The 26,716-nt window shown below is 38.2% G+C and overlaps 2 protein-coding genes across 2 annotated transcripts; both read right to left on the bottom strand.

The window, feature by feature from the left end:
• Positions 1 to 4,875: 4,875 nt before the first annotated feature.
• On the bottom strand, positions 4,876 to 17,900 carry LOC134821568 (sushi, von Willebrand factor type A, EGF and pentraxin domain-containing protein 1-like). Its single transcript, XM_063832271.1, has 6 exons — positions 17,837 to 17,900; positions 17,460 to 17,645; positions 17,038 to 17,217; positions 16,589 to 16,771; positions 16,297 to 16,482; positions 4,876 to 4,985 (listed from the first exon to the last, which is right to left on the bottom strand). Exons 1-6 carry the CDS (start codon positions 17,898 to 17,900, stop codon positions 4,876 to 4,878), a joined length of 909 nt encoding a protein of 302 aa, XP_063688341.1.
• A 1,281-nt stretch (positions 17,901 to 19,181) lies between these two features.
• Positions 19,182 to 21,274, bottom strand: LOC134821566 (major surface trophozoite antigen 11-like). Its single transcript, XM_063832270.1, has 5 exons — positions 21,241 to 21,274; positions 20,856 to 20,993; positions 20,565 to 20,696; positions 19,467 to 19,901; positions 19,182 to 19,276 (listed from the first exon to the last, which is right to left on the bottom strand). The coding sequence occupies exons 1-5, from the start codon at positions 21,272 to 21,274 to the stop codon at positions 19,182 to 19,184; spliced, it is 834 nt and encodes a 277-aa protein (XP_063688340.1).
• Between the last annotated feature and the right edge of the window lie 5,442 nt (positions 21,275 to 26,716).

Genomic DNA, 26,716 nt, shown 5'->3' with positions numbered 1-26,716 from the left:
CTAAAACTTAGGTTTAACTTAGGTTTAACTAGGGTTACCCTACATTTAACATGAGGACCCCACTAGGTTGATCGCTTTTACTATAAACTCTCTAAAACTCTCTAAAACTTAGGTTTAACTTAGGTTTAACTAGGGTTACCCTACATTTAACATGAGGACCCCACTAGGTTGATCGCTTTTACTATAAACTCTCTAAAACTCTCTAAAACTTAGGTTTAACTTAGGTTTAACTAGGGTTACCCTACATTTAACACGAGGACCCCACTAGGTTGATCGCTTTTACTATAAACTCTCTAAAACTCTCTAAAACTTAGGTTTAACTTAGGTTTAACTAGGGTTACCCTACGTTTAACATGAGGACCCCACTAGGTTGATCGCTTTTACTATAAACTCTCTAAAACTCTCTAAAACTTAGGTTTAACTTAGGTTTAACTAGGGTTACCCTACATTTAACATGAGGACCCCACTAGGTTGATCGCTTTTACTATAAACTTTCTAAAACTCTCTAAAACTTAGGTTTAACTTAGGTTTAACTAGGGTTACCCTACATTTAACACGAGGACCCCACTAGGTTGATCGCTTTCACTATAAACTCTCTAAAACTCTCTAAAACTTAGGTTTAACTTAGGTTTAACTAGGGTTACCCTACATTTAACACGAGGACCCCACTAGGTTGATCGCTTTCACTATAAACTCTCTAAAACTCTCTAAAACTTAGGTTTAACTTAGGTTTAACTAGGGTTACCCTACATTTAACACGAGGACCCCACTAGGTTGATCGCTTTTACTATAAACTCTCTAAAACTCTCTAAAACTTAGGTTTAACTTAGGTTTAACTAGGGTTACCCTACATTTAACACGAGGACCCCACTAGGTTGATCGCTTTTACTATAAACTCTCTAAAACTCTCTAAAACTTAGGTTTAACTTAGGTTTAACTAGGGTTACCCTACATTTAACACGAGGACCCCACTAGGTTGATCGCTTTTACTATAAACTCTCTAAAACTCTCTAAAACTTAGGTTTAACTTAGGTTTAACTAGGGTTACCCTACATTTAACACGAGGACCCCACTAGGTTGATCGCTTTCACTATAAACTCTCTAAAACTCCCTAAAACTTAGGTTTAACTTAGGTTTAACTAGGGTTACCCTACATTTAACACGAGGACCCCACTAGGTTGATCGCTTTTACTATAAACTCTCTAAAACTCTCTAAAACTTAGGTTTAACTTAGGTTTAACTAGGGTTACCCTACATTTAACACGAGGACCCCACTAGGTTGATCGCTTTTACTATAAACTCTCTAAAACTCCCTAAAACTTAGGTTTAACTTAGGTTTAACTAGGGTTACCCTACATTTAACACGAGGACCCCACTAGGTTGATCGCTTTTACTATAAACTCTCTAAAACTCTCTAAAACTTAGGTTTAACTTACGTTTAACTAGGGTTACCCTACGTTTAACACGAGGACCCCACTAGGTTGATCGCTTTTACTATAAACTCTCTAAAACTCTCTAAAACTTAGGTTTAACTTAGGTTTAACTAGGGTTACCCTACATTTAACACGAGGACCCCACTAGGTTGATCGCTTTCACTATAAACTCTCTAAAACTCCCTAAAACTTAGGTTTAACTTAGGTTTAACTAGGGTTACCCTACATTTAACACGAGGACCCCACTAGGTTGATCGCTTTTACTATAAACTCTCTAAAACTCTCTAAAACTTAGGTTTAACTTAGGTTTAACTAGGGTTACCCTACATTTAACATGAGGACCCCACTAGGTTGATCGCTTTTACTATAAACTCTCTAAAACTCTCTAAAACTTAGGTTTAACTTAGGTTTAACTAGGGTTACCCTACATTTAACACGAGGACCCCACTAGGTTGATCGCTTTTACTATAAACTCTCTAAAACTCTCTAAGACTGTTTAAAGCTGTTTATGGCTCAAAGGTAAAAAGGAAAAAACCGGTACCACTAAATCGTGATGTATAACGTTTCTATATTATAAACGTTTATATCTGTAATGTTTATGACAATTTAACAACTCAGCAGATACTGAGGCGTCTTATAGAGGGTGTCAAGAGTCGGAAACTGCCAGCTGTTCTGACATTTATAGACTTTAAGAAGGCTTTCGACAGTGTACATCGTGGGAAAATGCTCAAGATTCTAGAAGCTTACAGTTACGGTATTCCAATCAAAATCGTACAGCTTATACGGCTCATGTACGAGAAGACAATGGCCAAAGTCCTAACTCCAGACGGAGAAACGGAATTGTTCGAAATACTTGCAGGTGTGTTACAGGGTGATACCTTAGCACCTTACCTCTTTGCAATAGTTATTGACTACTGCATGAGGCAAGCCATAGGCGATGATACGGAGCGACTTGGACTCACTCTCGAATGTAGAAAAAGCAGAAGAGTGGGGCCCAAGATCATGACCGATGTGGACTTTGCAGATGATATAGCACTTTTATCTGAGGACATGGACAAGGCTGACGAGTTCCTGCTCAGATTAGAATCATCGGCAGCAAGCGTGGGACTACAGATAAACGAAGGCAAGACCAAGGTCATGACACTGAATATGGAGGATCGATCTAGCGACCTTCAAAGTCGATCCGGGGAAGCCGTAGAAAATGTGGATGATTTCATCTACTTAGGCTCCTGGATTGAGAGCACAGATAGGGAGATAAGGGTTAGAAAGGGAAATGCGTGGGGTGCCCTACATAGACTGAAGGATATCTGGAAATCTAAACACTCAAAGAGCCTTAAGATTAGATTGTTCAAAGCAGCTTGTGAATCAGTACTGCTTTACGGATCAGAGAAAAGGTTGGACTGGACATACAAAAAAATGTTGCGTATGGTGCTGGGTATCTCATGGAAGGACAAGGTCAGCAATATAACTTTGTATGGTAGCCTACCAAGGCTGTCAAACAAATTACGAAGCAGGGGATTAAAAATGGCGGGACACTGCATCCGACATCCTGATCTACTTTCCAGTGATTTAGTCTTATGGGAACCTACGCACGGTAGATCACAGCAAGGCCGACCTAGACAAAGCTACTTGTCTATGTTACTGAAGGAAGTTGGGACAAACTCTAAAGAGGAACTGCGAACCCTGATGCGGGACAGGGTTATCTGGCGTAGATCGGACTTAGTAGAAGTAGTTATGACAATTATGTATGCCGTTGATGTATAACGTTAAAGTAAAAGAACATTGTTAACTGAAACAATTAACAATCGAATTTTTAGTCCATATTAGGAATAATCGGTAAGATTGCAATTTGCATTTGCTCTAACCAGAGCTTCTAGGAGCAAAAGTGGAGAGTGGAGATCATATTGAGATATTGAGGAGTAGGGTCATTTCGATGAATACATAATATTTTAAAGTCGTTTATCAAGAATAAGGACTTATGCTTTTTCAAAGTAAAAGCTTGGTACGCAAGTGCACTTCACTGATACATGCAACTAGTATCAACTAGTATTAACCGATCGAACCTAACTGGATATTGCCATGCTCCAAAATTAAACGATCAGGTGGTGACATCAGGTTTTGACAGCCACCCCTTAGCTTATAATTTTATAACTAACAACGATTCAACGTCAATCTGAGGGCCGGCTCAGGTACCACATTATTTTCATTTCGTTCTATTTATTGAATTCGGTCCATTAAGTGATTAGACCCGGGATTGGGATTTTGATCAAAGTAAACTATAAAAATTCGAAAGCATTGTATGTTAATAAAATATGCAATCCAAAATTAAAATAAAGTAAGTACCTACGCGACGCATAAAAGAAATCGCAAACCTAGGAATATAAAATTCATTTAGGTTAAAAGTTTAAAAATTGTCTTTATTTAAAACACTAATATAATATTATCCCAATTTCATTATTTTATATTTCATAATTAAGTTTTCAATCTAAAAAATCGTTCTTTAATTGAAAGCCTCAAAGTTAGTAAAAATTGTCCATCGCTGCTCAAACATATTAGTTTCCCTTTAAAGTTTCATCATGGTGGTATTCATTACTTCGGGAATGCAGTCTTTTCACAGTTGTTGTTTGTAAGTCAGAAACTCGATTATGAGTGCCCTGAAATTATCAATGTAAAAACAAACACTTATCTTATCATCAAGTTGATTGTTTATATAATAACTTAAAGATTATTACTGCTGATTTCAACCCTGTTTTTAAGTAACTCGATTTTTATTTTGGTATCACTATGATTTTTCCAAATCAACTGTAAAGCTGTAAGGGTTTGAAATAGTTGGTTTCAAAATAATGTTGGATCATGAGCCGTTAAATTTGAGAAGTGCCCCCGTCGGATAGTAATTGAATATTCATATTTAAAGGTGTCATAACCTGGCCTAATAAACGTTGGTAACTTTGTCTTACCTTCTGGGACGAAGGAACAGCTTTTTCTTGCGGTGTCTGTGTGAGGGCCAACTATAACAATACATCTGAAAATTTCCATGTTAAGAGTAACATTAAACTCTACCCTGGGGCCTGTATTGTTAAGAAATATTAAGATTAGAACTTCGTCTCTCCCCTCAGCAAAGCTCGTATGTAATTGTAAATTCAAAATCACAGATTACCTAAGATAAAGATACTTTATGCTAATGCACTAGCTCTGCTGGTGCCGTATCAAATGTAAATTCTTATGCTGAGTATTCGAGTACTCAATTTGAGAACTTTGTATTTGAGAACTCAAAAAAAGAAGAAAATATCCCCAACATTAAATCGTTAATGAAACAAGGCTAATCGCCATTGTATTGCCACAATCTGCAAATTCATTCCTTGACCAAATATTAATCACACAATAAAATATTACTATTAGATATTTGGGATCAATATCTTTTGTATCTCACCGTCAACTTACATTAGTTAATCTTGTTGTCGTCAAGAAGAATCTGCAGATCCGCTTCATAGTGAGGGTTGATAATAAGCTCCGTGAAATCCAATTTGCTTTTACAGGTTTTCACCTCAAAACCTGTAATTGTGAACATTGTTGTGAATGTTTACTCGGATATGTGGACAAATGGCTGATATAAAAAAACGCAGGAAAACGAAAGAAAATCGATACTTTCTACTTTATTATATGGGCTCGGCTGCAAAAAAAGGATACGTGATACTACGCCAAAATAAATTCGTTTATTCATTTTCCCTTGTATTGTTCAATATTCTGTTGACTTACATTTTCATGTTCACAACTTTGTTATTATCCAGGGTCGCAAGCTTTCACTTTACTCGATAAACTGCGTCTTGGAGATAATTAGACATTGTTACGTTGTTAAACTTATAAATCTCTGTGAATATTAAAAATCGATTTAAGTATAAAGATAAATTATTGCGATAAGATCTCTACAAGATTTCATCTCATCAAGAAATGAGAAAGTAAATGTGTCTGACGGGGACAGAGTAACTTACTTTATGTATCCTGGTAATTGCAAGATTATAGTCCCGTGTCTTCGTGCAATCAAGTTACGTTGGTCCCGTTCTACAGGGATCTTCTTGTTTCTAAGTTGATTAGTTACTGGCTTAATTCTTCTTGTCTTCGTCTATTAATCTTCCTGAAAAACGGATCAGTTAAAACACTGATCTTCAACTATTTTATCTTGTCGCGCTTAACCACATGCTAACACTCGTTTCGTTGATAATAAATTTAGAGTTTTTCACCTTTTAGCTTTGTATATTGTAAGGAAACTTAAGAAATCTGATTTAATAATTATCACATCTGAACACTATGATGGCCTCTCATGTCAAACAATGTCCGTTCAAACAACGTCCTGTAATTAGGTACGTTTATCCTATAAGGTTTACCTAGACTCTTTCACGTACACTCAGAACTCTGATATGATAATAAATTAACTGTAAATATTCCTGTCCTGGATAGTTTAGACTTTTAGACATGGTCAGAATTTAGTCCCTCCCCTCTACAGCTTAGTCAAGATAGAGGTTCAATAGGCAGATACTGAATAACTGAATAACTGAATATATCTAATCCCAGGCTCTTTCACGTACACTCAGAACTATGATAATAAATTAACCGTTAATATTCCCTGTTTAGGATAGTATCGAGAATGTCAGAATTCAGACCCTCCCCTCTACAGCTTAGTCAAGATAAAAGTTCAATAGGTAGATACTGAATAACTGAATAATTGAATAATATATATAATCCCAGACTCTTTCACGTAGCTCTAGAAGACTGAGATGATAGTAAATTAACCGTTAATATTCCCTGTCCAGGATAGTTAAGAGATGGTCAGAGTTTAGTCCCTCCCCTCTACAGCTTATTCAAGATAAAGGTTCAATAGGTAGATACTGAATAACCGAATAACTGAATGATATTATATCTAATCCCAGAATCTTTCACGTACACTCAGAACTCTAATATGATAGCGAATTAACCGTTAATAGTCACTGTCCAGGATAGTTTAGACAAGGTCAGAATTTAGTCCCTCCCCTCTACAGCATAGTCAAGACAAAGTTTCCATAGGTAAGTAGGTAGATACTGAATAACTGAATATATCTAATCTTAGAAGCTCTTGCACTCACAAGACTTCTTACAGCCGACCCGGATAAACTTAACATAAAATTTTATCATACAGCAACAGTTATACTATTACTATAAAAATAGTAGCTTGTGTGAAAGGAATAAACAAAACACATCTCAATATTATTTTATTATGATGTCAATAGCTGTCATTAAACTTCTGGTTTTTATAAGAATCAATTGAACAGGGAGTCACTAGAAAGACGGCTATGAAATCTAGAATATTACCTTAATCTCTTATTCTGTGCTCAATATTCCCGGAGGAGGGCAGATTAGTCTCGGTCTCTTACAAACTTTCTTCTCATCGTTATAGGTGATGCTGTTACCTAGGATGTCTGAGTGATGATATTTGTTTGAAATTTCTAACGGTGGTAACATGAGTATGTAAAATACTAACAGCTGAGCTTGTTAGAAATCCTTTTGAACTGGAAAATATAACCAATATAACAATTCTTTGATCTAAATAAGCCAAATGTTTAATGAATAGAGTACGTACCTTATAAGCGTGTTATATGACTGATGTGATATTATCATTCGTCTCCCATCAGTGAAAAAGACTCTGAAATTAGGAGTGATTTATAGATTGTACCATGATAATTTGTATCGTTATAATAAAGTGATAGTACCAGGGAGTATACAGGAATTATGTTCTCAACTAAACCTATATATTTATTATCAATAAAAACTTTCATTAAAACTTTGAATGCAAATTATGGTGGTTTTAGATTTGAAATGCAAATGAACTTAGATGTGATTAATTTGACATGACTATGATCGCTCACTATGTATGATATCAGATATGTTGTTGGTTTTCTAGTTCCGAAGAAGTTGCGGTAGTCCGTAGGTTTCTGATAGTCACAATCCTTTTCTTCTCCTTAGCTCACATTTTCTTCCACTGAATGGGGGATTAATATAAATGACGAGATCGTGAAATCGCAGTACAAACCTATTTTTCTTACACATTGAACATAATTTTAATATCCAAACAGATAAAAATACTTCAGTCAGTTGAATCGCTCCGAGGTTTCAATAACTCAATTTTTATTTTGATATCCCTACGATTTTTCCAAATTAACTGTAAAGCTGTAAATGTTTGAAGTAGCTGGTTTCAAAATAATGTTGGATCATGAGCCATTACATTTGAGGAAAGCCCCCGTCAGATAGTATTTGAATATTCATATTTAAAGGTGTCATAACCTGGCCTGATAAACGTTGGTAACTTTGTCCTCCCCTCTGTGGACGAAGGAACAGCTCTTTCTTGCGGTATCTCAATCTGTAGGAGAGCCGACTATAACAATACACGTGAAAAAGTGAAAATGTCCATGTTAAGAGTAACATTAAACCCTACCCTGGGGCCTGTATTGTTAAGAGATATTAAGATTAGAACTTCGTCTCTCCCCTCAGAAAAGCTCGTATGTAATTGAAAATTCAAAATCACAGATTAGCTAAGATAAAGATACTTTATGCTAATGCACTAACTCTGCTGGTGCCGCATCAAATGTAAATTCTTATGGTGGGTATATTTGAGTACTCAATTTGAGAACTCAAAAAAAGAAGAAAATATACCCAACATTAAATCGGAAATGACAAAAGGCTAATCGCCATTGCCGCAATCTGCAAAATCATTCCTTGACCAAATATTAAAGTATTAATCACACAATAAAATATTACTATTAGATATTTGGGATCAATATCTTTTGTATCTCACCGTCAACTTACATTAGTTAAGCTTGTTTTAGTCAAGAAGAATCTGCAGATCCGCTTCATACTTTCATAGTGAGGGTTGATAATAAGCTCCGTGAAATCCAATTTGCTTTTACAGGTTTTACCTCAAAACATGTAATTGTGAACATTGTTGTGAATGTTTACTCGGACATGTGGAGACATGGCTAATATAAAGAAACACGCAGGAAAACGAAAGAAAATCGATATTTTCTTCTTTATTATAAGGGCTCGGTTGCAAAAAAGATATGTGGGTTCTTTTGCGATAGTCAAAACGCGACAACTAGCGCTGGATGGCGACAACTAGCGCTATCCAGCGCTAGTTGTCGCCATCCAGCGCTAGTTGTCGCTATCCAGCGCTGGATAACGCTGGCCAGCGCAAAATATATATGTTCGATAATTGTCGCTATCCAGCGCTAGTTGTCGCCATCCAGCGCTAGTTGTCGCCATCCAGCGCTAGTTGTCGCTATCCAGCGCTAGTTGTCGCTGGCTATGCGACACTGTCGCACGCGATAGTTTGCGATGGCCAGCGCAACTGGCCATCGCAGAAAACAGTTCGATAACTAGCGCTGGATAGCGACAACTAGCGCTGGATAGCGACAACTAGCGCTGGCCAGCGCTGGCCATCGATATCCAGCGCAAAATTTTTGCGCTATTACTCGTCAGCTAGCGCTGGCCAGCGCTGGCCAGCGCTAACTATCGCTAGCCAGCGCTAGTTGTCGCTAACCAGCGCTAGCCCGCGCTAACCAGCGCTAACCAGCGCTAGCCAGCGCTAACCAGCGCTAGCCAGCGCTAGCCAGCGCAATGTATCAAAATCGTATACTTGCGATATTAGTCGGATGATGATTACCTTACAAGACATATTTATAACGTACGAAATGTGGCGGTTTTCCGAAAATTTCGCCATATTTTCGGACCGCCAAAATTTCGGTCGTCGTACTAGAATCCGTCGCATTATCTTTTAGCTTATTTCAATGACTGTGCCTTCACTGCTTTATTTTGTTTCTAAAAAGTAATATCAAGTAAAATAAATAAATAAATTCTGGCATCTTGGGACAAATTATTACCACACCAATGACGAATTGAATGTCAAGCAATACAGTTTAAATTTGTATTAAAATACATGTATGTGCTAACATGAAAGTCTTACAGTCTTAATACAGACTAAGTTTGAACATGATTTTACCGAATTTCAGAAATTTCCTTACTGCTTACTGTCACAAAAAATGATGAAAAATACCCTTATTTTCTGTGACGTCCGAAATTTGACGGTTTTTGTTCAATTTCGCCATATTTTCGGACCGCCAAAATTTCGGTCGTCGCAAATTAGGCCGCCATAGATATGTCTTGTAAGGTAATCACTTTACACTCGACTGTCACGTGACTTTTTTAACCCATTCTCTGACTCTAGCTGGTTCTGAACGACTTTTCGAAACCTTAACCCTCTAATCTGATCCCAACCCTAACCCTAACCCAATCCTTAACAAAAACATATGCTGAAACCCTAATAATAACGAGAAATTAGACTAACTTCCTTATACGGTCATATCACGTGATCGATACATGTACAGTTTTTCGCCAATATCTCGTCAGGAGAGCATTTTAACCATATGTCATGGGCCCATGGGGGTTGATTCGGAATTAGCGTCCGAAAATACATCGATTGAAGTTGGTTACAACCATCGGGGGCCCCTTTAGAACAATCTCGAAGATCGACTGTAGAGTGATTTAGCACGCTCGATATTAGTATACTATTACTCGTCAGACACCGCTGGCCAGTTGCGCTGGCCATCGCAAACTATCGCGTGCGACAGTGTCGCATAGCCAGCGACAACTAGCGCTGGATAGCGACAACTAGCGCTGGATGGCGACAACTAGCGCTGGATGGCGACAACTAGCGCTGGATAGCGACAATTATCGAACATATATATTTTGCGCTGGCCAGCGTTATCCAGCGCTGGATAGCGACAACTAGCGCTGGATGGTGACAACTAGCGCTGGATAGCGCTAGTTGTCGCCATCCAGCGCTAGTTGTCGCGTTTTGACTATCGCAAAAGAACCGATATGTGATACTACGCCAAAATAAATTCGTTTATTCATTTTCCCTTGTTCAATATTCTGTTGACTTACATTTTCATGTTCACAACTTTGTTGTTATCCAGGGTCGCAAGCTTTCACTTTACTCAGTTAACTGCGTCTTGGAGAGAATTAGACATTGTTACATTGTTAAACTCATAAATCTCTGTGAATATTAAAAATCGATTTAAGTATAAAGATATATTATTGCGATAAGATCTCGACAAGATTTCATCTCATCAAGAAATGAGAAAGTAAATGTGTCTGACGGGGACAGAGTAACTAACTTTATGTATCCTGGTAATTGCAAGATTATAGTCCCGTGTCTTCGTGCAATCCGGTTACGTTGGTCCCGTACTACAGGGATCTTCTTGTTTCTAAGTTGATTAGTTACTGGCTTAATTCTTTTTGTCTTCGTCTATTAATTATCCTGAAAAACAGATCAGTAAAAACACTGATCTTCAACTATTTTATCTTGTCGCGCTTAACCACATGCTAACACTTGTTTCGTTGATAATAAATTTCAAGTTTTTCACCTTTTAGCTTTATATATTGTAAGGAAACTTAAGACATCTGATTTAATAATTATCACATCTGAACAATGTGATGGCCTCTCATGTCAAACTAATGTCCGTTCAAACAACATCCTGTAATTAGGTACGTTTATCATATAAAGTTTACCTGATCCCAGACACTCAGAACTCTGAGATGATAATAAATTAACTGTTAATATTCCCTGTCCAGGAAAGTTTAGACATGGTCAGAATTTAGTCCCTCCCCTCTACAGCTTAGTCGAGATAAAGGTTCAATAGGCAGATACTGAATAACTGAATAACTGAATATATCTAATCCCAGGCTCTTTCACGTACTATATACACTTAGAACTATGATAGTAAATTAACCGTTAATATTCCCTGTCCAGGATAGTTTAGAGAAGGTCAGAATTTAGTCCCTCCCCTCTACAGCTTAGTCAAGATAAAGGTTCAATAGGTAGATACTGAATAACTGAATAACTGAATAATATATCTAATCCCAGACTCTTTCACGTACACTAAGAAGACTGAGATGATAGTAAATTAACCGTTAATATTCCCTGTCCAGGATAGTTTAGACAAGGTCAGAATTTAGTCCCTCTCCTCTACAGCTAAGTCAAGATAAAGGTTCAATAAGCAGATACTGAATAACTGAATAACTGAATAACTGAATAACTGAATATATCTAATCCTAGAAGCTCTTGCACTCACAAGACATCTTACAGCCGACCCGGATTAACCGACCTAAAATTCTATCATACAGCAACAGTTATACTAGTACTATAAAAATAGTAGCTTGTGTGAAAGGAATAAACAAAACACCTCTCAATATCATCTTACTATTATGTCAGTAGTTAAGTTCAATAGCTGATATTAAACTTCTGGTTTTTATAAGAATCAATTGAACAGGGAGTCACTAGAAAGACGGCTATAAAATCTATAATATTACCTTTTAACCTCTTATTCTGTGCTCAATATTCCCGGAGGAGGGCAGATTCGTCTTGGTCTCTTACAAACTTTCTTCTCATCGTTAGGTGATGCTGTTACCTAGGATGTCTGAGTGATGATATTTGTTTGAAATTTCTAACGGTGGTAACATGAGTATGTAAAATACTAACAGCTGAGCTTGTTAGAAATCTTGTTGAACTGGAAAATATAAACAATATAACAATTCTTTGATCTAAATAATCCAAATGTTTAATGAATAAAGTACGTACCTTATAAGCGTGTTATATGACGGATGTGATATTATCATTCGTCTCCCATCAGTGAAAAAGACTCTGAAATTAGAAGTGATTTATAGATTGTACCATGATAATTTGTATCGTTTAAATAATTAAGTGATAGTACCAGGGAGTATACAGAATTTATATGTTTTCAACTAAACCTATATATTTAATATCAATTAGGAACCGACCGGAAATCCGGCTGAATCCGGTTCCGGCCGGATATCCGGCTTCAAAATCCGGTTCCGGTTCCGGCTCCGGCTGGAAAAAAATTTGCCGGATTTTTGCCGGGTTTCAGTTTTTTTTACCGAAAAAGAATCAAAAAAATATTTTCGGCTAATAATGAACAGGGTAGCCTGAATCGTGGAAAAAAGTGGTTTTCAGAAAAACTTTTTTTAAATTTTGACTTAGAAGTTTTTCGGTCCGAGTCGTTCTCGAGACGTACCTCCTGTATCGAAAGCTCCCGCTTCCGAGCTCGTGTTGCAAAGGGGAGGCCTGCCTTCCAAGATCACATTACCGGGCGAAACCTCGAGTCCAGAATTGTGTATCGATGGGTAGGTGCGGACTTCGAAAAACCGAAAAAATATTTTCGGCTAATAATGAACAGGGTAGCCTGAATCGTGGAAAAAAGTGGTTTTCAGAAAAACTTTTTTTAAATTTTGACTTAGAAGTTTTTCGGTCCGAGTCGTTCTCGAGACGTACCTCCTGTATCGAGAGCTCCCGCTTCCGAGCTCGTGTTGCAAAGGGGAGGCCTGCCTTCCAAGATCACATTACCGGGGGAAACCTCGAGTCCAGAATTGTGTATCGATGGGTAGGTGCGGACTTCGAAAAACCGAAAAAATATTTTCGGCTAATAATGAACAGAGTAGCCTGAATCGTGGAAAAAAGTGGTTTTCAGAAAAACTTTGAAAAATTTTGACTTAGAAGTTTTTCGGTCCGAGTCGTTCTCGAGACGTACCTCCTGTATCGAGAGCTCCCGCTTCCGAGCTCGTATTGCAAAGGGGAGGCCTGCCTTTCGAGATCACATTACCAGGGGAAACCTCGAGTCCAGAATTGTGTATCGAGGGGTAGGTGGGGACTTCGAAAAACCGAAAAAATATTTTCGGCTAATAATGAACAGGGTAGCCTGAATCGTGGAAAAAAGTGGTTTTCAGAAAAACTTTGAAAAATTTTGACTTAGAAGTTTTTCGGTCCGAGTCGTTCTCGAGACGTACCTCCTGTATCGAGAGCTCCCGCTTCCGAGCTCGTATTGCAAAGGGGAGGCCTGCCTTTCGAGATCACATTACCAGGGGAAACCTCGAGTCCAGAATTGTGTATCGAGGGGTAGGTGGGGACTTCGAAAAACCGAAAAAATATTTTCGGCTAATAATGAACAGGGTAGCCTGAATCGTGGAAAAAAGTGGTTTTCAGAAAAACTTCGAAAAATTTTAACTTAAAAGTTTTCGGTCCGAGTCGTTCTCGAGACGTACCTCCTGTATCGAGAGCTCCCGCTTCCGAGCTCGTATTGCAAAGGGGAGGCCTGCCTTTCGAGATCACATTACCAGGGGAAACCTCGAGTCCAGAATTGTGTATCGAGGGGTAGGTGGGGACTTCGAAAAACCGAAAAAATATTTTCGGCTAATAATGAACAGGGTAGCCTGAATTCTGGAAAAAAGTGGTTTTCAGAAAAACTTCGAAAAATTTTAACTTAAAAGTTTTCGGTCCGAGTCGTTCTCGAGACGTACCTCCTGTATCGAGAGCTCCCGCTTCCGAGCTCGTATTGCAAAGGGGAGGCCTGCCTTTCGAGATCACATTACCAGGGGAAACCTCGAGTCCAGAATTGTGTATCGAGGGGTAGGTGGGGACTTCGAAAAACCGAAAAAATATTTTCGGCTAATAATGAACAGGGTAGCCTGAATCGTGGAAAAAAGTGGTTTTCAGAAAACGGTCGCGCTAAATCACTCTACAGTCGATTTTTTATTTTCATCACTTTTAGTTTCGCATTGGATAAAGCACATGTTATATCCGCGCGTTACGTGTGATCATATTTAATCCTGATTTCCCGATTACGTTTCTACTACATGCAGCTTTATACTTTGGATTTCAAACTTCGAGTTTTCGTCAACAGTCAATAATTATCCATGATTCATCTGCATCAGTGCCACTTGTGTTATACCTTATATGTAGTTATATATAACTACATATAAGGTATGTCACGTGACAGTCGAGTGTAGAGTGATTAATTATCATCCTTCAGAAAAACTTCGAAAAATTTTAACTTAAAAGTTTTCGGTCCGAGTCGTTCTCGAGACGTACCTCCTGTATCGAGAGCTCCCGCTTCCGAGCTCGTGTTGCAAAGGGGAGGCCTGCCTTCCGAGATCGCATTACCGGGGGAAACCTTGAGTCCAGAATACAGAATAGTGTATCGAGGGGTAGGTGCGGACTTAGAAAAAACCGGAAAATATTTTGGGCCACCTCCCTGGGCTAGCCCCCGGCTATAATCGCAAAATTGGCAGTATTTAATCTTCTGATTATGAAATACGAAATATGAAGGTCACGTGTTCAGGGTCTGGGTAGCTACTTAATTAGCTCATTACTGCAATCATGTGACTCAGCTCTAGACACCAGACGGTGATTAGTACTGTACTAGACAGTGCCTGCTTACGAACAACCTTGCTAAGCACCTCTGGTTGTAAGTCACGTGACCCAATGATACTCAGACTTGCATAAAAAAAGGAAATTCGCACAAACGCGCTCAATCAGGGGTCTGGCAGCATATGCCAATTAGATATCATTTCTGATTATTACTTGTCTAGTGTCGTGACTCGTGTCTACTCGTGTTACATTGTGTCTGATACGTACTGCTTGTTTAAGCAATGTCTAGTAGTAGATAGGAAGATTTGTAAAAAAACTATATCTGTTCGGACGTTGAAGCCGCCCTAAGTCGAGTCGAGTAGTAGTAAATCTAAAACATCGTCCGTCTGGTTGTTCTACTCAGAAGAAAATGGGATCCCTTATGCAAGCTGCAAGAAGTGCTCGATGAAGATTAGGCGTGGAAAGGAAGGAAATTTTCCGGCAACATCCGGCAAAAACCGGCAAAATCCGGCAAAATCCGGCTGCCTTTTATTTCACTCTGAAACCACCGGTTCCGGTCCGCCAAAATCCGGCTTGCCGGATTTGAGATCCAAATCCGGCTGAATCCGGTCCGGCAGCCAAAACCCCAATCCGGTCGGTTCCTAATATCAATAAAAACTTTCATTGAAACTTTGAATGAAAATTATGGTGGTTTTATATTTGAAATGCAAATGCAAACTCAGATGTAATTAATTTGACATGACGATGATCGCTCACTTATATGTATGATATCACTGATCAGATACGCTTTTCGTTTCTAGTTCCGAAGAAGTTGCGGTAGTCCATAGGTTGCTGATAGTCACAATCCTTTTCTTCTCCTTAGCTCACATTTTCTTCCACTGAATGAGGGATTAATATAAATGACGAGATCTTGAAATCGCAGTACAAACCTATTTTTCTTACACATTGAACATAATTTTAATATCCAAACAGATAAAAATACTTCAGTCAGTTGAATCGCTCCGAGGTTTTAATATTTTCTTTCTTGACTGCATCCAGAAGTTATAAAACTGCAATTAGAAAAATTATCTCATTGAATAACATTAAAAAATCCTTTCGTTCAACTCGATACAAATAACCTCATAAATTAGTCTATGGACAATTTGCACTTTTCTGGTTTGGTCTGTTCGATCAACGATAAGTTGGTATTGAAAGATTTTGACAAGTATAATGCACATGCACAATCGATCCACTTTAATCAAACACGATAGTAAAAAGTAAAATATAATTATCCCTCGAACAAAGTCGATTATGGATTGTACCTGCTTCATTACAAGATATCTGTCTTTAAGGAAAAGTTTAACTCTGAAGTTAATATCCTGGAGAGACTTGAATAACATTACATAATAACAAACAAGCACATCAATTGGACTGGTCGTCGATATAAGAGACAACAATGTTATAACATTATCACCACATTCCAACAATGAGACAGGAATGTGGAAATGATGAGTGATTGTGAGTGATAATGAGCCAGGTTACTCTTTTTCATATTTATGATCAACCTATCATTAAAATGAAACTATTAAATCATTCAATACGATACGATAATATCAGCTAATCTATTGGTTCATTCACCTGAGTTAACACATTTAGGACGTGAAGACTGGTGAGAGTATACAATCCCTTTCTCACATGTTATCACTTTACTGCCCGTCAGCGAGTACTCAGGATCACAGACTACTGTGATAGCAGTTCCGTATGTGATAGGAAATGTAGCGTCAGTTGAAAGGTAATTTTCAATCATCATACCGGTGCAGCGATCTGCAGATTAAGATTAAATTTTAGTATCTTCAACTTATTATATACATTTCTTCATTATTCTGATCTCATAGGTGGGACTACATTTTTTAATTAATGATTTTCAAACCTATGGTGCAGGTAGGACGTTGACCGATGGTGAAGGAAAAATCTCTGATACAAGTGATGCTGTTGTCTCCGGCGAGAGTGTGACCCGGCTTACAGTTCACCTCCACCACAGTTCCTACTATCACGGGGAAGGTGCTGGTTGTTGTCATGTCTGAAACAGCTGCTGGTAGTTCTGTACACGTATCTGAGATGATTGGGTATTAGTTTGTGGCTACGATATTATAAATCAGGGATAGTGAGTAACGAATTTCAGGTGAATATGGAAACATTTATTCAATTCAACCAATTTTTTGTTTTCCTGATATCACCCGTACCAATGATGACAATATCATTTTGGATATAATAAGTGCTCTTAAATTGCTCTTTCTCACAATGTAACTCTCATGTCACTGCTGCAGTGTCTCAATTCTTTAATCATAATTCTTCTTTGAGAGTACTACAAAAACCTACCTAAAATACACTGAGGGGAATCCAAGAAACCCCAGTTGTTGTCCTTAATACAGGTGATGAGTCTGCTCCCTGACAGACTGTACCCCGGGATACAGTCCATTTCCACTATTGTTCCGTGGTCCACTGGAAGTGAGGTGCTGGTCTTCAAGTCAAAGATATTCGGCAATTTTGTGCACTTTTCTGAAAAAAAACCTTAATATTTATGTATAAATATTAAGACTATGATAAATCAGACTCTATGCTTCTATATATAGAAGCATAGAGTCTGATTTATCATAGTCTTTCTTAGTATGTATATTGTATGATGATTTTAGGAATTCAGATTCATGTCAACAATTCTTGTTATAACATTATACAATTAAAGTCAGTTTGATAGTGCAAGCATCACTATGAATTCAACCTTTTGAAAAACAAATTCTTACCGATGATACAAGTGGGAAGTTGAGTCGATGAGGTGTAGTCAGCGTCTTGTACACAGGTTATCGTTCTGTCTCCTGAAGTGAGGGTGAACCCCTCAACACAGTTCACGAATATCTCAGCTCCTTTCTTCACCGGGAATACAGAGTCTGTTTTTAAGTGTCCTCCTATCGGCAACTCCGTACAAGTTCCTGTAGAATCTAATGCTACATCCAGTCTTCTTATACGAATTGTTTTTTTGCTTATATTAAACAAATACTAAACGTGTACACGTATAACTTTTACTTTTGAGTGAACTATTTTTGCGGAAAGGGTTTTAATTTCTAACCGGTTAAAACAACAAATTTATAAAATGTTGATGTCACTTCAAGATCATACTTACCGCCATCGTTGCACTTAGGTTTTTCCTGGAAATCGAAATGCACACCCTGGTTACAGGTGATCATTTCGTCGCCCCTTAATTCTTTGTCTTCCGAACAGCTCACTGACACAACTATCCCGTAACTCACAGGGAAAATCGTGCTCGACTTTAGATGTGAAATATCAGGAGGTACACCGGAGCAGTACTCTGGTTGTTAAGACAATTTCTATAATAATGCAGTAGGTCGACACTACACAGTTATATTCTTATATTGTGCTATTGTGTCATTTACGTTGCAAAATAACAATTTTTTTCATATTCAGCTCTAAAACCATAAAAACCGTTAATGATAGAGGTTACAATGATAAACTCACTTTCTTCGCAAGAAGGAAGTTTTCCATCAAAACTTTGATAGCTATCGTCCTGGATACATGAGATGATGACACCACCTACAAGAGAGTACCCAGCATCACAATGCACTGTTACCCGGGTATCGTAGGGAACAGGAAATTGGGTGGTTGTTCCTAGGTTCTGGATGTTCGGCAGTTTTCTGCATTCGTCTGTGTGTAAATATTGTTTGCTAAGCTAGAAGTCAAGGTTCGACGATTGAAATGAATTAGGCAACAGAAGGGAAAGAAAAAACATTATTAAAACCAGCCCACTTATGTGCGAAAACTATTGTGTTTAAAAGTAACTTTAATTAATAAAGATAAACGAAACAACGCTTTAAATGAGCAAACAGTATATAGAAACAGTTTTTAGTTTTATTAATTATAATGTGCTCGGTCAAATAACAAATTACAAATTTGTCGAGAATAAATCGCATATTTTATACATTGGATGTTCAAACCTAGCACACAAGAAGGCTCTTCGTTGAAGGAGAAATCGTCTTCCTCAATACACGTGACAGTGCTGGCTCCAGTCAAAGTGTGTCCGGTGCTACACATCAAGGACACTTCACTCCCAGGTGCGAGGGGGAACTGTGACTCTGTCATTATCTGTCCCCAGCTTGAGGGCAAGCTCTCACATGAAACTGAAAATGGATTACATCATTTAATTTAATTGATATTGTGGTACAATCAAATTGAGTTTATCGGTTCAAATATAAGTATTTTTTGATGATGTTTGTGTAAGTTGAAAGATCGTTTCGCGGAAGACCCCCTGACAGTCTGACACTTAATTTACTTCTTAAGTCCTACATCTACCTGCCAAAACCATAGTGCGGGCAATATAGCTACAAAAAGCATTGCAAAGCTTCGAAAAATATGATAAAACAACAGATTTACTGCATTTTGTTCGATTTTCGTTTGCTTGAGATCCTTGAGGACAAGCAGTACACAATCCTGAACTCTCTGTACTGTATGTGTTAAGAGGACATTGTTGACACTCTGCCATAGAACTGTCTTTGTAGGTACCCGCCGGACAGGACACTAAAAAGGTTATCAACAATAAGGCAGTTGCCTGCAGTTGGTTCAATTTTTATTGTAAAATAAATCATTACCCTGATTATGAATGGCTCTTGTAACTGAGTAATATTACATTTAATCATTAAATCTGGACGTTACCTTTCAAGTTCTGATTTGATATTGATCGATAAAATCATATAAACAAGTAACAACTATTAGGTGACAGTTCAAATCCCAATACTCACCACAATTGGTTTTATCAGAGTTAGTGTCTTTTCCTATCCTGCAAGTGCTGCAAGAATCAGATCCAGCAGCACTAAATTTCCCAGCTTCGCATTCAGAACAGGTTGCAAATCCCGCAGCACTATATTTCCCAGCTTCGCATTCAGAACAGGTTGCAGATCCACCAGCACTATATTTCCCAGCTTCGCATTCAGAACAGGTTGCAGATCCACCAGCACTATATTTCCCAGCTTCGCATTCAGAACAGGTTGCAGATCCAGCAGCACTATATTTCCCAGCTTCGCATTCAGAACAGGTTGCAGATCCCGCAGCACTATATTTCCCTGCTTCGCATTCAGAACAGGTTGTAGATCCCGCAGCACTATATTTCCCAGCTTCGCATTTGGAACAGGTTGCAGATCCATTACTGAAGTTTCCAGCTTCACATACTACAACAGCTGAAAAAATGAAGCAAAAAGATTATATTTTCGCAATGAAAGTTTGATCCTAACATACTTTTATTGATCTTACCGTCAAGAAGTGGTACAGATTCAAACCTTAATGATAACTATATGTTAAAAAGTTCACCGTATTGTTTGACACTTACTTATCTGTACACCAAATTAACACTACGATTCATAAAATATGCTCTGGTATTAGAAAGAACGTGACTTTTTGAGGGGTGAAACACTATCTTATTATGGTGTGCCCAATTTTGAAGACTGTTAATATACTGCTGAAGCAGCCAATAGCCATCCTGGGACTTAATTCCGCGCCATATTTTTGTATCGTCAGCATGCATGGTTTATAATTATATATCTGTTCCTGGTGATAAACCCCTTGTAATGTCATTAAGAAATAATATAAATAGATGCCCGTTAAAATAAAGTCTGCGGTAAGGTAATTATTCTAATGTACACAATTATTGAAACAGTGCTTATTATAATTACACGTTTAATTTTATGTTGAACTACATTAACGTTTATTTGATAATTTACTAAACGGCAAATGAATAATATCCCCACTTCATGGTGTGTTTTCACACATATTTCACTATATAGAAAATAGTGTAAATATCCTACCTGCCAATATATAGTAAGTTTTATAATAAGTTGTCTCACCTTGTTTCCCGATTATCACTATCTCGTACAATTTAAAGCTATTAGCAGCAATCGCCTCTAGCTTCACCGTATCTCCGTATTTGCAGCTGGATTCAGGTGATAGGTTATCAGGTGCTGCTCCCTCTGTGTACACTGTGAGAGTGTATGAAAAGCCACAGTACTTACCCTCACAGGTACTACAGTCTTTAAAAGAGCAGGTCCAGGTGCGGTAAGGATCACCATTTTCTTTAAGTATTATCACTTTTTCCACACAATAAACCTGGTCTAGTGTTATCTTTAACCAGCTTTTACCGTCAGAACCAGGTACTGTGTAGGAGTAAGTCTCCTGGTCTAGGTCTATAGCACGGTGAGCACCTTCCTTCTCCTCTCTAGTTCGGGACTGTGCAGCACTGACTGGGATTATTTCACCATCCAGTCTTTTTCTCTTAGCTGCAACAACACAATATATTACTTATACAGTACCTTTAAATACAACTTATTTAGATTTTTAAGTAGCTATACTACGAACACCTAAGTTGATGTTACATGCAAAGGTTTATACAAGATGTATTGAAAAAATGTATCAATATAATCCATATAACTATAATAATTGGCATTGCTAAATTTCGTTACTAATACATTCTTACAAGTAAGAAATTGATAATTGAAGACAGCAATAACTTTATATGATACTTACCACAGTGAGCAGGAGAGAAAATTAGGTGAAGCATTAATAGGAGAAATATCGACATTTTTCTTCAGAAGGAATTATTTTCAGTTAGCTTCAAGTTTAAATTATAGAAACCAATTTTTCCCCTACAATTGTCGAATGCAAAAAGATCGAAGGAAATAACTAATAAGTTATCTATCGGGTCTGGATATATGAAGGACTGGAAACCAAGGACGATCTTAAGAAGCTTTATTAGATTTTATGTGTAAATTTTGTTTGATATTGATTTTATTTTATTCTTAAACATAAACTGATGTTAAGGTCATCAGACCTTATTAACAGTGATCGGTGACCCTATCAGTGACGAGTTATGAAGAAATAAGAACCTCATTTAAATCCTAGTTTGACGAAAATATTCCTCTGGCAACGAAGATTAGAAAGCTTGCTTGTGAAGGCATGGCGATTCGAAAACCAGGGTACCTAGATTATAACCTGCTGACTTCTTTAAATGATTTTAAAGGATCTGTTCCACTTTTACAGGCAAAATCCATATGATTGTTGTTTTAAGGATGAAGGAATGTGTTTAGAGCTCTGAAACTGTGATACTCAAATTTAGTCGAAGTCTCATGTCTCTACGACCTTTAGTTTTGGCGCAACAAATCTCGCGGCGGAAGCTCCAAACTCCACAACCACCAAGGACAAAAGAAAATCGCGATTATTTAGGCCAAAAAATCAGGGCGTCGCGACAAGTCAAACTAGGCAAAATCGCGGTCAATTTGCGGCAAAAGATAATGTATTTGCAGAGCTAAGTTAGAAATAGATGTCATAAATTCGTTAACTAGCTTGTTAGTATAAATCAAAATAAGCGCTAGCCGTAGCTATGCGCTTGTTTAATCTTGTGTATTCAGGAGAAGGTCTATACTCCAATGAACACCATAGCTCCAGTCGTCACCATTGAAAGTGCTGGAATGTTTAGCACTGACTTGCACTATCTCACCATCCAGTCTTTCTCTCGGACCTTTACTGATAGTTGAAATTCGACATATGACGTCATCTAGCGTCATCTAGCGTCATCTAGCGTGAAATATCGCCAGATGATGATAGATGACGCTAGATGACGCTAGATGACGCTAGATGACGCTAGATGACGCTAATTAGCGACATTGTCGCTAAGTGCACGGCACCTTTCGAATGTCGCTATCTAGCGCTATCTAGCGCTATCTAGCGCTATCTAGCGCTATATGACGCTATATGACGCTATATGACGCTAGATGACGCTAGATGACGCTAGATGACGCTAAGCACGCAGCACTGACGCCAGGCGACAGATAGCGCTATTTTTATAAAAATTCTAGGGACGACATCTAGCGTCATCTAGCGTCATATGTTGCCGCGACATCTGACGCTATCTGACGCCATCTAGCGATATCTGACGTCATCTGACGACATCTGTCGCGACGACATCTGACGCAGGCGACATCAAGCGCTGGATAGCGGGATAAGTCAGTTTACGACAGTTCACGCTATCTAGCGCCAGATAGCGCTATATAGCGTCAGATGTCGTTGCGACATATAGCGCTAGATAGCGTTAGATAGCGCTAAATAGCGTTAGATAGCGCTAAATAGCGAAGAATTTTGGGTCGTGACAGTCCAGGCTATTTAGCGCTAGATGTCGCTATCTAGCGCTATATGTCGCTGCGTCAGATGTCGTCGCTACATATAGCACAAGATATCATATCCTATCACAGTAACAGTAATCCTAACTCTGTGTGTGTGTGTGTGTGTGTGTGTGTGTGTGTGTGTGTGTGTGTGTGTGTGTGTGTGTGTGTGTGTGTGTGTGTGTGTGTGTGTGTGTGTGTGTGTGTGTGTGTGTGTGTGTGTGTGTGTGTGTGTGTGTGTGTGTGTGTGTGTGTGTGTGTGTGTGTGTGTGTGTGTGTGTGTGGGTGTGTGTGTGTGTGTGTGTGTGTGTGTGTGTGTGTGTGTGTGTGTGTGTGTGTGTGTGTGTGTGTGTGTGTGTGTGTGTGGGTGTGTGTGTGTGTGTGTGTGTGTGTGTGTGTGTGTGTGTGTGTGTGTGTGTGTGTGTGTGTGTGTGTGTGTGTGTGTGTGTGTGTGTGTGTGTGTGTGTGTGTGTGTGTGTGTGTGTGTGTGTGTGTGTGTGTGTGTGTGTGTGTGTGTGTGTGTGTGTGTGTGTGTGTGTGTGTGTGTGTGGGGGGGTGTGTGTGTGTGTGTGTGTGTGTTTTACTGGGACCGTAAGAGCAGCCTGTCTTTTCCCACCCAATCTTTTTTGTTATTTTTATTTTATATGAAAATTAATTTTTACTGTGTATGAAAATTAATTATAATTTAAGTGAGAATGCAAATGATATAACTATAAGCTTGCGCGGCTCGTCGAAGTCACCCAACTATTACACTCGATTTATCAAATATTCGGCTGAGTGGAACAAAATATTAAATATCACTTAATCAAGGGGTCGTTTACATATTATAATTATATAAAGGGCCTGATGCCGCCGGCCGGGGTTTTCCAAATTATTACGGTCGCTAGTGTGATTGTGACATAATACTAATAGCTTAATAGCTATGTATTACTAACAATGAGGGGTCGTTCACATACCCCGTAATCAGTTTTACCATAGCTATTATATTTATGTCAATATAATATTACACTAGCGTAATCAATAATCATTTGAAAACCCCAACCTCCTCAGCTGATTACGTAATACTAATATGTAAACGACCGTCGACCCTTAACATTTCGGGATCGGAAGAAAGCGGCACGTACTAAGTATGTTTAGTAAAGCACTAGTGGTTGCAAGAAGCATTATATTATTGGCTGCGCGGCGCGGCCCAGTAGTGCATCGCGCTACAACATACAACAAACATCGTCAAATAGATTACTCGAAGCTCAAAGCTGTAAAGTATTTATCCAAAATAATTCCGATCCCGAGGATTGTTACTGGGCCGCGCTCAGCCTGTCATTCCGCCAAATCTTTATTCGCCAAATCTTAATGTTTATGAACATGTACATAATAGCCTGGGTCCCCAGGTAAGAGGATTGACATAACTTATAAATTTATAATATATTAATTCTAAATACTGAATGCATCGCATTTTAAGGGTTTTGGTATTTTCGTAGCTAAATTGCACTAAAGCTTTCGCGCTTGCACTTCACACTTGCGCGTAGTTCGTAAACTGAAAACTCGTGGGTACGATATATGTGATTACTGAACAATAAATTCGGCTCGACTCTCATTACATTCTTTTAATAACTTGCTGTGCGAGATTTCAATACTATTAATTTGCAAATGCTAATTTAACATTTAGATCTTTACATCATCTTCTTTCACATAGCCATGTGTCTAAGCGTACTGCCGTACTACTAGCGAGAGGGCTATGGTTAGAGCATAAACAGGTTATACTGGACGAATCTCACTCGTCAACGGGTGATACTCGTAATTTACTATCACGCGCCGCTTTTTCTCAAAATATTTGTCTAAGCCTATACCAGCCGGCAAAGTTTTTATATGTAACCTACATACAACGTTAAAATTTAGTTGAGTTTTGAACGTTGCTTATAGTTGATAAGGTAACCTTGATCTAACGTAAAATAATAAACGTTTTGCAACGTTAAAAATGAAACCTATAACCAAAGTTAGATATTTAACGTTTAACAACGTTTTATATGTAACCTACATACAACTTTAAAATGTAGTTGAATTTTAAACCCTGCTTATAGTTAATAAGGTAACCTTGATCTGACGTCAAATAATAAACGTTTTGCAACGTTAAAAATAAAACCTATAACCAACGTTAGATATTTAACGTTTAACAACGTTTTATATGTAACCTACATACAACTTTAAAATGTAGTTGAATTTTAAACTCTGCTTATAGTTAATAAGGTAACCTTGATCTGACGTCAAATAATAAACGTTTTGCAACGTTAAAAATAAAACTTATAACCAACGTTAGATATTTAACGTTTAACAACTATAGCCATAGCTATAGCTGTCGCCGCGATATCTAGCGCTAGATAGCGCTATCTAGCGCTATCTAGCGTTAACTGTCACAAACCGATATTCTCCGCTAGATAGCGCTATCTAGCGCTAACAAGCGTTATCTAGCGGAGAATGTCGGTTTGTGACAGTTTACGCTAGATAGCGCTATCTAGCGCTAGCTGTCGCCGCGATATCTAGCGCTAGATAGCGCTATCTAGCGCTATCTAGCGTAAACTGTCACAAACCGACATTCTCCGCTAGATAGCGCCAGATAGCGCTAGATAGCACTAGATAGCGCTGCGTCAGATGTCGTTGCGACATATAGCGTTAGATAGCGCTAGATACCGCTAGATGTCGCAAAAAAAAGGGCAGAAATTTTATGAAAATAGCGCTATCTGTCGCCTGGCGTCAGTGCTGCGTGCTTAGCGTCATCTAGCGTCATCTAGCGTCATCTAGCGTCATATAGCGTCATATAGCGTCATATAGCGCTAGATAGCGCTAGATAGCGACATTCGAAAGGTGCCGTGCACTTAGCGACAATGTCGCTAATTGGCGTCATCTAGCGTCATCTAGCGTCATCTAGCGTCATCTATCATCATCTGGCGATATTTCACGCTAGATGACGCTAGATGACGCTAGATGACGTCATATGTCGAATTTCAACTATCAGTAAAGGTCCTTTCTCTCTTAGCTGCAACAACACATATTACTTATACAGTCTAGTACCTATAAATACAATCCGTTTAATATAACTATAATTGGCATTGTTAATCTGCGTTACTAATACATTCTTACAACTACAAGTAAGAAATTGATCATTGAAGACAGTAATAACTTTATATGATACTTACCACTGTGAGCAGGAGAGAAGAGTAGGTGAAGCATTAATAGGAGAAATATGGACATTGTTCTGTAGAAAGAGATATTTCAGTTACCTCAAATTTCACAAAGCAGCTTTAAAATTATACGATTCACGAACACTGCTCGCATTTTGCACATAACAACTATATTCCGGCGTCATCTCAGTATATATTAACTTGATTCAGTTAGTTTCAGTTCATTCAGCAGATTCTCGGTAATATCGTTTAACAATAATCCTCATCATATGAAATAAGAATGAGATAAAATTAGATTACCACATGGCAGGAAACTGATTAATTTCCGAAATTAAACTGTGTCGGATTCAGAGGAACGGATTTTACATAAACATCCTTTAGAGTTTAGACACAACTGAACATTTTTGAATAAGTTCCAATTTACAAATCGGCATAGTTTCTGAGACGATGAACTTCTTTCAAAAACATTAAACTCTTAAATGTGCTTAAGTTGGACTTGGAAGATATAAAACTAAAAGTGTTAAATTATAGGGAAGCTGATTTTGCCAAATCGATGGTGCCATTATCTTATCATTGTAAGGAAGCTAACAGTAACAAAATGAGATTTCAGAGTCAAAACTTGAGATCTAAGAAAATTTTGAATTACAGTAAAAGGAAAAAAAAGCCTTG

Source organism: Bolinopsis microptera, chromosome 10 (genome assembly GCF_026151205.1).
Source record: "Bolinopsis microptera isolate Bmic1 chromosome 10, MBARI_Bmic_1.0, whole genome shotgun sequence".
Lineage (NCBI taxonomy): Eukaryota > Metazoa > Ctenophora > Tentaculata > Lobata > Bolinopsidae > Bolinopsis > Bolinopsis microptera.
Note: the sequence above shows the minus strand (reverse complement) of the source record. Positions and strands in the feature narration are given on the sequence as shown.

Excerpts from the sequence above, each read along its gene's own strand:
- LOC134821566 (XM_063832270.1), bottom strand. The coding sequence starts at position 21,274 with ATGCTTCACCTAATTTTCTCTCCTGCTCACTGTG. Across the intron at positions 19,902-20,564 it reads AGTGATAATCGGGAAACAAG|CTGTTGTAGTATGTGAAGCT; the intron begins GTGAGACAACTT and ends TCATTTTTTCAG. Across the intron at positions 19,277-19,466 it reads CTCTGATAAAACCAATTGTG|GCAACTGCCTTATTGTTGAT; the intron begins GTGAGTATTGGG and ends AACCAACTGCAG.
- LOC134821568 (XM_063832271.1), bottom strand. The coding sequence starts at position 17,900 with ATGATCACCTGTAACCAGGGTGTGCATTTCGATTTCCAGGAAAAACCT. Across the intron at positions 17,646-17,836 it reads ACCTAAGTGCAACGATGGCG|GAACTTGTACGGAGTTGCCG; the intron begins GTAAGTATGATC and ends TAGATTCTACAG. Across the intron at positions 4,986-16,296 it reads TCCTAAATGTGTTAACTCAG|GTTTTGAGGTGAAAACCTGT; the intron begins GTGAATGAACCA and ends TCACAATTACAG.